This window comes from Portunus trituberculatus, chromosome 43, assembly GCF_017591435.1.
Source record: "Portunus trituberculatus isolate SZX2019 chromosome 43, ASM1759143v1, whole genome shotgun sequence".
In the NCBI taxonomy this organism is placed as follows: Eukaryota; Metazoa; Arthropoda; class Malacostraca; order Decapoda; family Portunidae; genus Portunus; species Portunus trituberculatus.
In genome coordinates, this window is record NC_059297.1 from 24,356,331 (window position 1) to 24,371,689 (window position 15,359).

Below are 15,359 nucleotides of genomic sequence, written 5' to 3' on the forward strand. Positions count from 1 at the left end.
ACTTAAAGACTACAAGGAAACCAAAACAATTTACATAAGAAGAAATATGACACAGGAGGAAAGAATGAAAATGAAAGAGCTTGTAACTGAAGTGAGAGAGAAGAATGAGGAAAGAACTGAGGAGGAAAAGACCAAGTTTTTTTTGGAGGATGAGAAATGGGAGGCTGAAGAAGTGGTGGATAAAACAGACGGAAGAGACATTACACTGACGGAAACATAGAAGAAAGAGACTAGGAATGGAATTCGAGTGACTTACACGAATATAGATGGATTTCTGTCTAAGACGCTAGAATGTATGGATTACCTAAGAAATAATGAACCGGACATAATGTGTGTGGTGGAAACAAAGCTAAGGCCCGAAATAAAGCTAGATTGGTTTGATGTAAAACACTACAAAGTATGCAGAAATGATAGAAAGAATAAAGGAGGTGGTGGTATAATGGTTTTTACTAAGAAAGATCTGATAGTGAAGGAGGTGAACTTTAGTAAGAGAAATGAGGAAGTGATAAGTATGCTTATAACAGATGGTAAGAGGGACATTAATATTATAACAGTATACATACCACCCAGAACCAGTGCTTGGAATATGAACAGTATCAAATGGTGATGAGAAATACTCTAGACAGAATGAAGCAAGAACTCATCAGAAAGGATAGAGTGATGATAGTTGGGGACTTTAATTGTAAGGAAATAGTGTGGGAAGACTACGAAGTGGTGAATGGTGGTGAGTGGGCAGAGGAATTGTTAAAGGTAGCAACAAATAACTTGATGACACAGTGGGTGAGATCACCAACAAGGTGCAGGGAACAGGATGTTGCAGCAAGGTTGGATTTGGTATTTACCAGGGCATCTCTAAAAGAGGAAATTGAACATGAATGTCCCTTGGGGAAAAGTGACCATGATGTCCTAAGCTTTGAGCTGGATATGGAATTAAGCATGGAAAGGAGTGTGGAGCACAGGGAGGAAAAATTAAATTATTTCAGGGCAAATTATAACCATATAAGAAAGTTCTTTAATGAAATTGACTGGTCTGTGGTATACCAGGAAGGGATATGCAATTGAAATACGATAAATTTATGGATTTATATAACTCTGCTGTGAAGAAGTTTGTGCCATATCACAGAAAGAGGACTTTAAATAATAAACAGTGATTTAATAGAAATTGTGAAGAAGCAAAAAAGAACTAAGAAAAGGCATGGAAGAAACTTAAGAAAAACAGTGATGTATTATCAAGAGAAGTCTACAAAACAGCAAGGAATAGATATGTTGAAGTAAGGAGAACAGCACAAAAGGAATATGAACAGAGTGGTGGAAAACTGTGATAGTGACCCAAAATGTTTTACAAATTCATAAATGGAAAACTAAATAAAAGGGAGGCAACAGAAAAAAAAAAAAAATAGGGAAGAAGTATATGAGGATGCTAGAGATATAGCTGAAATATTGAACGACAACTTTTGCAAAGTGTTTACAAAGGAGGAGCATTTTACAGGAGGAAGGCCTACGGAAATAAAGCAAATGCAGGACATCATGGTTACTAAAGAAGATAAGGAAAATTATAAGCAACTTGGATATTAATAAATCAATGGGGCCTGATGGCATATCTGGGAGGTTGCTAAAGAATGTAAGGATCAATTGTTGAACCCCATATTTGATATTGTGGAAACCTCCATACGAACAGGAATAGTCCCAAAAGAGTGGAAAAGAGCTGACATTGTGCCTATATATAAGAATGGTAGTAGAATGGAACCGTTAAATTACAGACCAGTATCGTTGACTAGTATATTGTGCAAGGTATGTGAAGAAGTAATTAAAGCTAAGTGGAGTGAGTATCTAGAAAGTGAAAACATTCTGAGTGAAAGGCAGTTTGGTTTCAGAAAAGGAAGATCGTGTATCCAATTTATTATGTTTTTATTCAAGAGTGACTGACATACTACAACATAGAGAGGGATGGGTGGATGCTATCTACCTGGACTTGAGAAAAGCCTTTGATAAAGTGTCACACAATAGACTGATGTGGAAACTAAAGAAGATTGGAGGAGTAAATGATAAACTAGCAAAATGGATGGAAAATTACTTAGTGGGAAGAGAAATGTGAACAGTGGTGAAAGGAAGGAAGTCCGAGTGGAAGAAGGTAACCAGTGGAGTTCCACAAGGGTCAGTGCTTGGTCCCATCATGTTTTTGATTTATGTTAATGACATACCAGTAGGAATTGACAGTTACATGAACATGTTCGTGGACGATACTAAAATCATGAGGGGAGTAAAGAATGTGGAAGATTGTAACAAGTTACAGTAAGATCTTGATAAAATATATGAGTGGAGTAAGGAGTGGCAGATGGAATTTAATATAGACAAGATCCATGTTATGAAAATGGAAAGAAGTAGATACTGACCAAACAGGGATTACAGGCTGGGTGATGAGAAAATTGAAGAGACCAATGAGGAGAAAGACCTATGAGTAACCGTGCAAAACACTTTTTGTCACCGGAGAAACACATTAACAAGATATTTTGGAAAACATACAACATGCTTCAAAATATTGGTCTTGCATTCCACTACCTAGATGAAGGAATGATGAAGAAGATATTATGCACTTTAATAAGACCCCAGTTAGAATATGCAGCTTGCATCTGGTCACTGCATATGAAGAAAAATGTGAAGAAGGTGGAAAGGGTACAGAGGCTGGCAACAATGATGGTACCAGGACTCAGGGAGTTAGACTATGAGGAAAGACTGAGGAAACTGGGGCTGACCACATTAGAAGAGAGAAGAACAAGAGGAGACATGATAACTATGTATAAATTGGTGAACAAGATTGACATATTGGACAGAGAGTTGATAAAGGTGACCACAAGTAATCATCTCCGAGGACATGGAAAAAACTAATAAAGGACATCTGTCTAAATGACGTGAGAAAGTACAGTTTCCCGCATCGTAGTATTGATAAGTGGAATAAACTGAGCAGTGATGTCGTTGACGCAGTGTGTGTCAATCAGATGAAAGAGATATGACAGGAGTGGCCAAGGAGGCAGGACACAGAGAGCTTAGCTCGGGCCCTGTAATACACAAATAGGTAAATACACACACACACACACACACACACACAGTGGTTACACACTCACAATCAGAGGGCCGGGTTCGAGTCCCGGGGCGGCGAGGCAAATGGGCAAGCCTCTTAATGTGTGGCCCCTGTTCACCTAACAGTAAATAGGTACGGGATGTAACTCGAGGGGTTGTGGCCTCGCTTTCCCAGTGTGTGTTGTGTGTTGATGTGGTCTCAGTCCTACCTGAAGATCGGTCTATGAGCTCAGAGCTCGCTCCGTAATGGGGAAGACTGGCTGGGTGACCAGCAGGGGACCGATGAGGTGAATTACACAGTATTAGCACCAATACTTTTCCTCATATATATAAATGACATGCCAGAAGGAGTGAACTACTACATAAATCTGTTTGCAGATGATATGAAACTGTGCAGTTATAAAGCAAAAAGAGGATTGTGAAATACTGCAGGAAGGCCTAAAAAAGATCTGGGAATGGAATAAAAAGTGGGAAATGGAATTCAATGTGGACAAAAGCCATGTCACGGAAATGGGAAAGAGTGAAAGACTACCTGTGGGAATCTATAAGATGGGAGATGGAGTAGAACTGGAGAAAGTAAAAAAGGAAAAGGACTTAGGAGTGACGATGGAAGAAAACAATCAACCTGTAAGCCATATTGATAAAATTTTCAGAGACATATAATTTGCTAAGGAATATTGGAATAGCATTTCACAACATGGACAAAGAAATGATGAAGAAATTGATAAGTACTATAATAAGACCCAGATTGGAATATGCAGGAATAGTGTGGACCCCTCATAAAAAGAAACACATAAGGAAGTTGGAGAGACTACTAAAAATGGCTACAAGAATGGTTCCAGAATTTGAAGGGATGACATATGAGGAGAGATTAAAGGCTATGGATCTACCAACTCTGGAACAGAGAAGGGAGAGAGGGGATCTGATATAAGTTTATACTGTAAATTGATCAACAGAATGGACCAAGTGGATAATGAGAAACTGATCCTGAGAGAAGAATATGACATTCGAAGCAAAAGATCGCATAGTAAAAAGATGTGTTAGTCTGAGATGTTAAAAAATATAGTTTCCCACAAAGATGTGTTGAGACATGGAACAGTTTGAGTGAAGAAGTGGTGTCAGCAACAAGTGTGCATAGTTTTAAAGAAAAATTGGATAAGTGTAGATATGGAGACGGGGCCACACGAGCATAAAGCCCAGGCTCTGTAAAACTACAACTAGGTAAATTGTACAAGTAGGTAAATACACACTGAGAGACAAAAAGGCCTTGGTCTATGTCCAGCCACTGAGGTCTATTGATGACTCTACACATTTATGTACTTACATAAGCACGTATATAGATAATCTTGGAAAGGAGGAGAAAAAAAAAAGCTTCTGTAGTGTGCCGGATGCAATAAGTGGTTTAAGGTGAGGACAAGAGCTTGCCATTTCCTGGTGCAGACAGTGATGCCAGGGACCAGCACAAAGTAAAGAAGGGTGCTTTCACAACATTATTTACATCATAAACATCCTCTAAATCAATATATTTCACTTAACAAGTATGACAAACACTTAAACTACACTCAATATATTTAAACCATAGTTATTTAGGACTCGAAATAGATTATCCACGAAATATATTAATAATAATGGAACAGGCTGAGACATGCTGGGACATCATGGCAGTGGCCATTGACATCATTTCACCTCATTAGGCCCATCACACACAGACTAGGCAATGGCAAATATATGGTGCTGAATAGGAAGAATTAGGCATACGGCTCCACTTTGTGACATGTGGCTTATAATAAGCAACAGGTGAAGCAGATAATGGATGACAGATGACAACAGCTTCAGGCAATTCATTTGTTAACACTGAAAAAAAAATTATTATTATTTTTTTTTAATATTCACAGGTGTTAGTTCACTGATACTTCATCCTGAAGATCAGGATGGTTAGGGGGAGTTAGGACAGAGAAATAATGAGTTTTCCATCATGCCACTTTTACCACCTTGGTGTTGTCACTTGTCTGTCACTTCAACTGTGGTTTCACTGACTGGGGTCTGTGTACACAATCTGGGAGGAAATATCACCACCCTCTTCTGCTTCCTATATGACACTCCAAATAACCCATACTATTGTGTGAGTTTTCCCTTTATATAACTTAACTGGACAAATTGCATGCACTATAAGTATTTGACGCCTCAGCAGCAGACGTGTCTTAATAATGGTTTGCAGCACAACTTTGTCATGGTCAGACACAACCACTATTAAAGGTAGTCCTTCAACTTGGGACGTCCTGTCAGCACTCAACACTCTTGACAGAAGGCAGTCTGTCGATTTTGGTGTCTGACGTCTCTGATCGGTTCTCAAGCAACAAGTCTGTGATTGCCTTACTCTACAGATGACACCACTAGTATAAACATTATTGTAATACTGATGAACAGCTGAGATTGTAGCTTGATGAAGTGTGCATATCATAGTTATCATATAACCCAAATATATCCTATTTCTAACTTTACTTGAATCATTCTACTTCATCCCTTGCAAGGTATACATGGCTTTGGGAAACCACATTCCCATATTCTTGTACAAGATACTCAATTTGCAGACTCTTAAATGTGCCACTGTTTCACCCCCTCATCGAGTTTATCATACTCCCTAATTATCCTATGACTCATTACTACTCTATCATCTGCATACATAGCAACTGCTACTGCACAATGTTTTTTTATTTTAAAAGCTTCAGTTTTCAATCTTGTACTCCCCTACTTCCAAGTGTCAATTTCTAGCCGGCTTGTGTTAGCTGAATAAAGTTGTAAATTTAGGATAGACTAAATACCTGTCAAAGATGGGCAAGTGCTCTCAAAAACTTGATCCGCTCACACTCTTCTCTTTAGACCCAGACTCTTCCACTCGCATTCTTCTCATTTTTGGGGTCATTGAAGTGCTCCCCAACAAGGGGCTGGGCAAAGGATTTTTAAATAAATATGTATGTATATATTTAACGAAGTTGTTTACCCCAAATAGGTATAGCCCAGGTAAGGCACAACTTATGAACTTAAGAGGAGTATTATACTCCCCTCTCTCTCTGTGGTATAACTATAGTCCTTTTCATACCGAGGTTATTTACCCAGAATAGGTGTAGCCCAGGTAATGCACAACCTATGAACTTCAGGTGAGTATTATACTCCCCTCTTCCTCTGGTCAGCCTATACTCCTTTACCTGAACACTTATAGAGAGAAGGGGAACTCTAACCACTTGCCCTGGGTTTTGAAATCAGTGATGAACCAATCACAGACTCGCTGCTGGAGAACCCAATCAGGGACATCGAGCGCCAGGAACCAACGGACTGTCTGCAGGGCCATCACTCCTAACACTGATCAGCTGACGAGGCTTGCTTTTTTCTCTAATATGATTATCTTGTAAACATGAATATAACAAAACACAATGCTACAATAGAAAGTCTCTGCAATAAAAGTCACAGACCTAACATTAAGTGACCGCGTACTGCAAGAGTGTCTGTATAAAGGAACTTGTGCATTACGCAAGTGGCAAAAGTCTGATGCTCTCTTAACAATAATATAATCCTTACTAGTCCCTGTGAGCAGTGACTGGCCATTCTGGGTGCTTCCTGGCAGGCACCAACCCGACACCAGCACACAGAGACAGCCCCAGACCGTGTTATCCTCTGGTTCAGCCAAAATCCAAGATAAATAAGACAGCACTACACGTGCACCAAGTAAACACTACCACTTCGGCCATTACAGGCCTTCTTCTACAGTCATGTAGTGGTGGGCAAGTACCGGTACATTTATCCCAAGGGTTCTATATATTCCTTGATTTACCCGTACTACATGTAACAGGCTTAACGGTACAGTCTCGGTAATGTTTTTCGTCCCGGCAAAATGTTCTTACCGGCAAATATTCGTTAGTACTACTTGACGTTTGTTGTACCGCCAGTCCCGCCGACCAATGGGCAACGACTCATGACTGCTTATATTTACATCACATTGTGCAAAAAAGTGTGGGGAAGGAAGATAAAGTTACGAATTGAGAAAAGTAAAGAAAATAATGAAGTACAGTAGAAGACAATAGATGGTGGGCGTTCCATCTTGCTATTTTTATGCTGCTTTATCTGTGCCGTTTTAGGAGACGCTATCTAGATTTTGCTACTCAACTTATTTATTATTGTTCATTGCTTGACTGGTTATATATATGTATGTATATATATATATATATATATATATATATATATATATATATATATATATATATATATATATAACCAAGTCACATGGTCACCACATTTTCATACCTTTCTACGTGACGCCACAACGAAAACAAAGTCGCAAATCAACTAAATAAGACCACATATTGACGTGTGAGCCCGCCTTTAGCCATCTTTCACTTTCAGAACATTAACACTCTTCACAGCCTAACGTTCACCCAAATCTGAAGCAGTATCTCACCCATGAAGTAGTCACAAAGTTCCTTAGCGGCCAGACGATGGCTCTTCACGAAAATAGAGAAGACGGTGCCTCTGGGAATGGAGCGAGCAAGAGCAAGGGGCTGAGGTGGTGGTTGGCTTCCTGCCACACGGGTACCCACTTCAAACACAATGGGATGATCCTGGAAGAGATAAAAGAGAAGCATGGAATGTGAAATACAAGCGACATTACACACACACACACCCACACAACGTTGTAAAAAAGTGACGAAGGAGAGAAGATAAATGCACAATACTTACGTTAATTAGGCCAGGGAAACTTTATGTTAGGATGGCGCAACACGAAACTAAGCAAGAGAAGAGAAGATAAAAAGGTGTATAAATAGTTTTCCCAACAAAGCATTATATCAGCGGGAACGATGTGTTATCAGATGATGCTAACAAACTTTATAAGGGAACACAAATATAGTGAAACAAAAAAGATAATTTGGTAAAAATAAATAAATAAATAAATAAAAAAAAACAAATAAAATAAAATAATGCCACTACTGATTCAAGTTGTGTAGTCTCAACAAGACAGCATGGGATCCTCATAATTACAGCCAGACCAGAAGAGGCAGACTAGCTTTTTTTTTTTTTTTTTATACCATGTGGACTTTTCACGGGAATTTATGGGCTAAAGGGGATACTTTTTGGGGTACCTCCTATCTCAAAGCCCACCCGCTAGGAAACCGTTGCCCCGAGTGAGGAAGCCCATTTTATACTCAGACCGTGGACAGGATTCGAACCCGTGCGCTTGGAGACCCCTCGGACCCCAAAGGCACGCATGGTTCCACTGTACCACGGCGGCCCTTTTTTTTTTTTTCATATAAATCTAAAAGACAATGTCTCATACATCTAGAGATAGTATTTCTCGTTCACTAACACTGATGTAGGGGCTAACGGGTCCGATGTGACCAAGGGAATCATGCACCGTTGAAACGGGACAGAACGACAGGGTTAGTTCCGAGGCCCAAGCGTGCACATACACATCTAAAAAGAGTGTTCATGTATCTTAATTTATAGGAGTGGATAGGCCGAAGTAACAAGACTAACTGTGCACGGTAACACGATTAGACACCTTCATGCAAGACTGATACACTCTGACCGACTGAAGAGTGTTGGTCAGCACCTCGAATTCATTCTTTACTGGCACAAGTCGGATGAATGGGCGCACAAGTGGAGCCACGGCTCTCCGACTTCGTGGTTGTTTCTACGGAGGAATGCGTGAGATTACTCAGCAGTGCATTAGTTTATCTGTAACACACACACACACACACACACACACACACACATCCGGTGTGTGGAGTGTGTTGTGGTCTCAGTCCTACCCGAAGATCGGTCTATGAGCTCTGAGCTCGCTCCGTAATGGGAAAGACTGGCTGGGTGACCAGTAGACGACCGAGGTGAATTACACACACACATTCTCTCTCTCTCTCTCTCTCTCTCTCTCTCTCTCTCTCTCTCTCTCTCTCTCACCTCCTCTTTTCGAGTTGGCAGACGAAAGGGTCGCTGGAGCATGTCTAACACTTGCTTCTGTTCGTTCTCCATGGTGATCAACGGGTGGTTGGTGGTGTGGCTGAGATGTGACTGCTGGTCTGCTGTAGTGGGAACGAATAGAGGTAATTATCATTATAATAATAATAATAATAATAATAATAATAATAATATTATTATTATTATTGTTATTATTATTATCATTATCAACGTCATCTTCATTACTATATTTTTATTATTATTATTATTATTATTATTATTATTATTATTATTATTATTATGATCATTGTTAATAATAATAATAATAATAATAATAATAATAATAATAATGATAATAAAACAACAATAATAATAATAATAATAATAATAATAATAATAATAATAATAATAATAATTATTATTATTATTATTATTATTATTATTATCATTATTATCATAATAAAAAAAAATAATATTATTATTATTACTATTATTATTATTATTATCATTATTATTATTATTATTATTATCATCATCATCAATATTATTATTACTATTAATAATAATAATAGTAATAATAATAATAATAATAATAATAATGATAATAATGATAATAATGATAATAATAATAATATTTTTTCAAGCCTGTTTTCAGGATTTTGTTCTATCAACTGGAATAACATTTATAGTAGTTTGACTGTATATCTCTGTAGCGATTGAAAATACATCTTATGAAAATTCAAATGTTTTAAAGTTCGAGTAGAGCACTACTTGTCTCCAAGAATGGCAGAATCAAGGAACTATTATGAACCTCCTATGTATATGAAAAGGGATTCGTGTAAATTTGTTGTGAATCATTTAGTGACAATGTTACCATGACGGGGAAACCCAAGTCACTCACTATACAGGAATGGGTGTATACTAGTAACAATGAAGGAAGCCAAAAGATGCTCATACCCTGCAACAGATTAGCAATGAACACCAATTGGCTTAAAGTACTCTGAAACACTTAGCTCACTCACCGAAGCTACTTTCAAAGGCTACAATGGTAATAATAAATTCTCCGAAGTGTTTCTCCTGTTAATAATGTAAAAAAAAAATATTGTTAATCCATCATTATAGAGACACACAAGCATGCTTAAAAACTCGAATAACTTCAATAGAATCTTTTGAAAATGTGAAGGTGACGAACATTAGTGTTTCAGAACACGATCCTAAGCAACGATGCACATGATGATACTACTTCAGTTCCTGCTGTAAGCGAGACACGAGACACTAGTTTTTATTGATTCACATGACGATAAGCTTAATTGGCTGAACTGTCACGAATTTATATCATAGTATTAAGCAGTCTTGAACATATTTATAAAACAGGTCAGTTTGTTGCTACTTGGCTTGTAGTCACGTAAGGACTAAAGGTTAATCCCGACTCACGATAAATTCTCGTTAGGAGAGGCAGTGGTTTTCCTATATCTTACTAGAAGTCATTGGATCACTTTGATATTATTATTACTTATTTGTGTCAACCGTCCAAGAACCAAGCTTTCTTATTTTTGTCTTAACAAGCAGTACCCTACTGACTTGGATTTCTCCTCTGCTTTGCTCTGCTCGGCTCCGCTAGACTCGGCTCCGCTCCCCTTGCAGTGTGAACATACACCCAAAACATTGCCGACCGCTCATTGAAAATACATGGGAACGAACCAATTATGCTCTTTATTTTCCGTCTTATCTCCATGTTTCGAGGCTGCCTACCATATAATTTACCTTAATAGACTCGCAATAGTCGTGGCATAATGTGCCACGAAGTTTTAGAAGGTAAATCATAAAAAAAAAAACGGGCATACCTTTTGTGGTACCTCCTATCTCAAAGCCCACCCGCTAGGAAACCGTTACCCCGAGTGAGGAAGCCCAACCTACATTCGGACCGTGGACAGGATTCGAACCCATGCGCTTAGAGACCCCTCGGAGCCCAAAGGACGCATGGTTCCACTGTACCACGGCGGCACATACAGAGGAGATAACTGTTTTCCTGCTTTGCTGGACTTGGGTGAGAGGTGGGAAGCTGTCTTTGGGGCAAACGTACGACTGAACAAGGTCATGTACACATGTGAATATACATGTGCATATAGATGTAAACATGTACATATACATGTGCATTTAAATGAAGGATAAATAAATTGTTTTGGGTGTAAGTTGCCATCGTAAGCTCCGCCCACCGCCTCATAGCTCCGCTCACTGGTGTCACATCTTTTAGTACAGCGGGATAGGCGCGCTGTCATCTTAAATTAAACCTCCTTGACTGAAATCCTTAAATGGATAACACCCCTAAACGTTTCATATCGTGGTCTCTGGGCGGTTTTGAAGAAAGTGACTGATTTCAAGTGATTGAATTGGGCGAACTAAATTTCAGATCACTTGTGTAGTTGTTATGCTATATCTACAAAGCTGTTCTAAAGATACCATACGGTGTCGGTGGAAAGTTGTGAGGGCAGATCAGCAACAACTAACCTGACCTTACACTAACCTTAATTAACTTAGCAGCATGACACAAATCCATATATTTGTCCATGTCCGATGCCTTCTGACTCATTGTTGACTTTGAAGTGTGAAGGATAGTATTTTCAGCAACACCAATATAGTCAAGACAGTGAAGACACTCAGAAGGAAAGAACAATGTCACGTCACTGGCAAAACTACCAACAAAAACGATGATGAAAAGCAACAGTTGATACTCCACTAGGGAAGGAAGAAGAAAAAAAGAAAAAGAAAAAAAGTGAATGTCAGGCGGGCACAAAAACAAGCAACAATTATCGTTATACTTAAAACAGGGATGTGATTCAAAAGCAAGAGTAATTCATTAATAGCAGCTCAGTTTTTATTGGCTTTGCATCTTTGAAAAAAATAAATTAATAAAAAAAGGAAGATACTAAAGATGAGAACCACAAAGTAGCAGAATTAACTTGCACACCCTGAGGGCAGTTTAAAGGCTCTGGAAACAATCTTACAAGAACCTTTCTGCTAAAAGTCAGCCTAAAAACTAGAAGCGAAATAGTGAAGTACTTATTTTTCGATTCTTTGTCGTCCACTTTGCCCCACTCCTCAACAGCTGCCAAGACACTAGCCACCATCCCAGCAACATCAGCATTGAGATCGTACTCATGTCTGCGATGACTAAAGACAACATGCAGTACCTGCAATCAATGGGACAGGAGAGACTGACTATCCAGCCTGCCAGCACGAGATACTGGTATACTAGTATACTAGTAAGAGGCATGTTGTGCCACGTAGGACATCTTCAACACAATCCGTTTGGTAGATCTCATAGTCAGGATGCGTCATTTGTTTTGTACTTAATCAACTACGTTGATATATCAATTATTATATCGTGTATACTTCTATATGATACTGCAATAGTATATGTATGCATGATCTAAATGTTAACCAAATAAAAACTCATATTTTCTTTCGTACTCATAATGCTTATGTGCAACTATGCTGCATTAATGGAAAAAAAAAAAAAAAATCGTTAACACTACCACTTTCTGTAATGTGAAAACTAGTACTTTATATTAATTAATATCAATTATACATTAACAGTGAGGTAAATTAATAGATAATAATAATACATTAATAGCAAGTCATCAACTCTCTTAAAAACAACAACAACAGCAACAACAACAACAACAACAACAACAACAACAACAACAACAACAACAACAACAACGGATGCAGTAAAGCCTATTAACAAGACAAGCCTAGCCATAACAACAGAAACTCATAGACACATTTTGCAGATTCCAGAAAGAAGTAAATAAATAAAAAGTTAGGCTAGAAGAGCTGCTTTTTTTTTTTTCAAATATTTACTCATATGTATTGATGTTATTTTTAATTTCACAGGTATCATGTGGTGTCATAGTTAATATTTATTGCGCCTTGTAGCGAGTCGATATTCTGTAACCCTTGAGGCTTTCACAAGATATTTTCTAAAGGCCACGGATCGATTAGTAGCATTGCCATGGATGCTCACTCGTTGACGGTGCACATTTATTTTTTTTTCAGCACGATCTTGAAAAGTTAAAAATCAATAATCTTTATCAGAACTTGTTACACGTAGCCAAAATGACACGCTGAAGCACATGAGAACATTCCTAAATTATTGCTTTATAACACAATATTATAATATAATATTGTGTTATAAAGCAATAATTTAGGAATGTTCTCATGTGCTTCAGCGTGTCATTTTGGCTACGTGTAACAAGTTCTGATAAAGATTATTGATATATTATATCTATACTCTGACGTCTCATTCTGGCACACGAAATAAACAATATTTATCTAATTTCATGGCAATCAACACGCTATCCTTCAACATCCTATGCGTTATTACTTGTTTTCCCAATATAAATAAGTTCTGATAAACTGCACGTGTTGGTTTAGTTTAGGTGGACAAACAACGACTAGAATAAAGTATGGTAATTAATTTCACTTCACTTGAGGATGAAAAATATAAAACTTTTCGTTAAGCAGCGTGAATCAGCAAACTACATCGAGTCGAAAGGATCTACAGAAACAAAATATCAACACGGTAATAGATAAAAATGTCCTTAAGTAAAACACACACACACACACACACACACACACACCTGTTCTGGTCGTGAGATAGCGCGGAGAGAGGCTAGAGTGAAATGACACTGGAACTCTTCATTTATGTATACGCTTGGAGGGTCCCACTCCCCACGTCAGCCCCTCTCTGTCCCTCCCTCCCTCTCTTCCTTCATGAAGTGCTCTAGGTAGACGGTAGCACTTGTAGATCTCGACAATGATTTTCCCACAGAATTCTCCAGCCTTCAGCAACCTTACCAGGCTGCCACGTGTAGCCTATGCACTGGCTTTATTATGCAATAATACAAGTACTTCATAAAATTACACTTGCACTTTTACGTGGATTAAGAACGAGTAGGATTAACTCCCTGGTAATTAGTAAATGACTCTGAATAACTCCACCTATAACTCCTTTGGTTGTTACTGCATGGTGTCTTTCAAAACGGTTCTTACTCTGAATTTGCACCACAATACCGACACTGCCAAGCCAATCCATGTTAGATACTGAGTAAAATGATGAAAAACAGCTCTTTTCTCAGCTCTTATTATTCCGACACATTTTCACATGATAAGCAGCCCTTTGGACAACATTTTTGTAGTTTAATATTTCAAAAAGTTGTGTAAACGCGAACACAAAATCAATATTGTATTTTTCTATGTACTCGTGTCTGTTTATGCCTTCGTTTTTTCACATTACTGTGAATGCTATTACATACACAATGGCAGTAAAAGTCTGATTTTCATCATTCATATTTATTTCCTTCAAATTAATAAAGCTTCAGTACAAAAGCTAAGGTTCTCAGTCTGCTACGATAAGTACTCCCAATGAGGTCTAATAACACTGGTTCAAGGGATACTGTGAACTTATCATTAAAGTCAGCTGTGACCTCACAACACAAGGGTGCAGTCACAGCTTGCTCTCTAAAGACAACTCTCTTCCTTCACACAAAACAACATACATCTAACTACACATACATTTTTCACTAGAAAATATAATATATATATATATATATATATATATATATATATATATATATATATATATATATATATATATATATATATATATATATATATATATATATATATATAAAGATGACTCCTAAACCATCCTCAGAGTTCTCTTCTAACTGCATTTCTATTCAACTTGTTTGTGGACCGTCACCTCAGTGGGCCCTTTCTTTTCAATCACAATATTTTTTGTCCATGGCCGGCTTTTCCCTCTTACATAAGAAAAAAAAAATACCAACTCATAATCCTAAAGAAATATTTCGGACACATGGGTCCACACAATATCCATGTTGCTGGTCTTGATAATGGGAAAATGTATGGGAGGCAGTCGATTCAAATTGACAGAGCTTATTCCCGATTGAACCGGCAATTCAACAAATCCCAGCTGCATATTCCCTGTTAAAACAACGTGTAGCTACACCCACCTTTACTAACATATACGGCCATATTAAAAAACGCCTTTTCCTTTTCACCACGACAATTTTTCAAGTCCCCTTTATTTAACTAGCTGGGTTTTCAAGACAGCTTCTCCTTATATCAATTAGAAATCTTGCTAATCCATCACCAAAACCATAAAAATACCCTTAAAAACATGAGTATCTTCAATTAGAGCCTTTGGAAATAGTCATCGTGAGAGAGCATAGCGTTTCTGAATAGGGCTAATACTACTATAGCAATAAAGCATGTCAGGTCTATATGTTTACAGAGATCAGAGTTAATTG

General features: G+C 37.9%; 1 protein-coding gene across 3 annotated transcripts in view; it reads right to left on the bottom strand.

Moving 5' to 3' along the window:
- LOC123518046 (phenoloxidase 3-like) overlaps positions 1-13,759 on the bottom strand; it is a 41,225-nt gene extending 27,466 nt beyond the window's left edge. Inside the window, exons 1-4 of one of the 3 annotated variants that reach the window (XM_045278589.1) lie at positions 13,668-13,718; positions 12,085-12,215; positions 9,028-9,149; positions 7,532-7,691 (exon numbers count right to left, since the gene is read on the bottom strand). In XM_045278589.1, the coding sequence (XP_045134524.1) occupies positions 7,532-7,691; positions 9,028-9,149; positions 12,085-12,208 (406 nt within the window). In that variant the 5' untranslated portion in view covers positions 12,209-12,215; positions 13,668-13,718. The other 2 variants (XM_045278590.1, XM_045278591.1) reach the window with 2 other exon arrangements.
- Between the last annotated feature and the right edge of the window lie 1,600 nt (positions 13,760-15,359).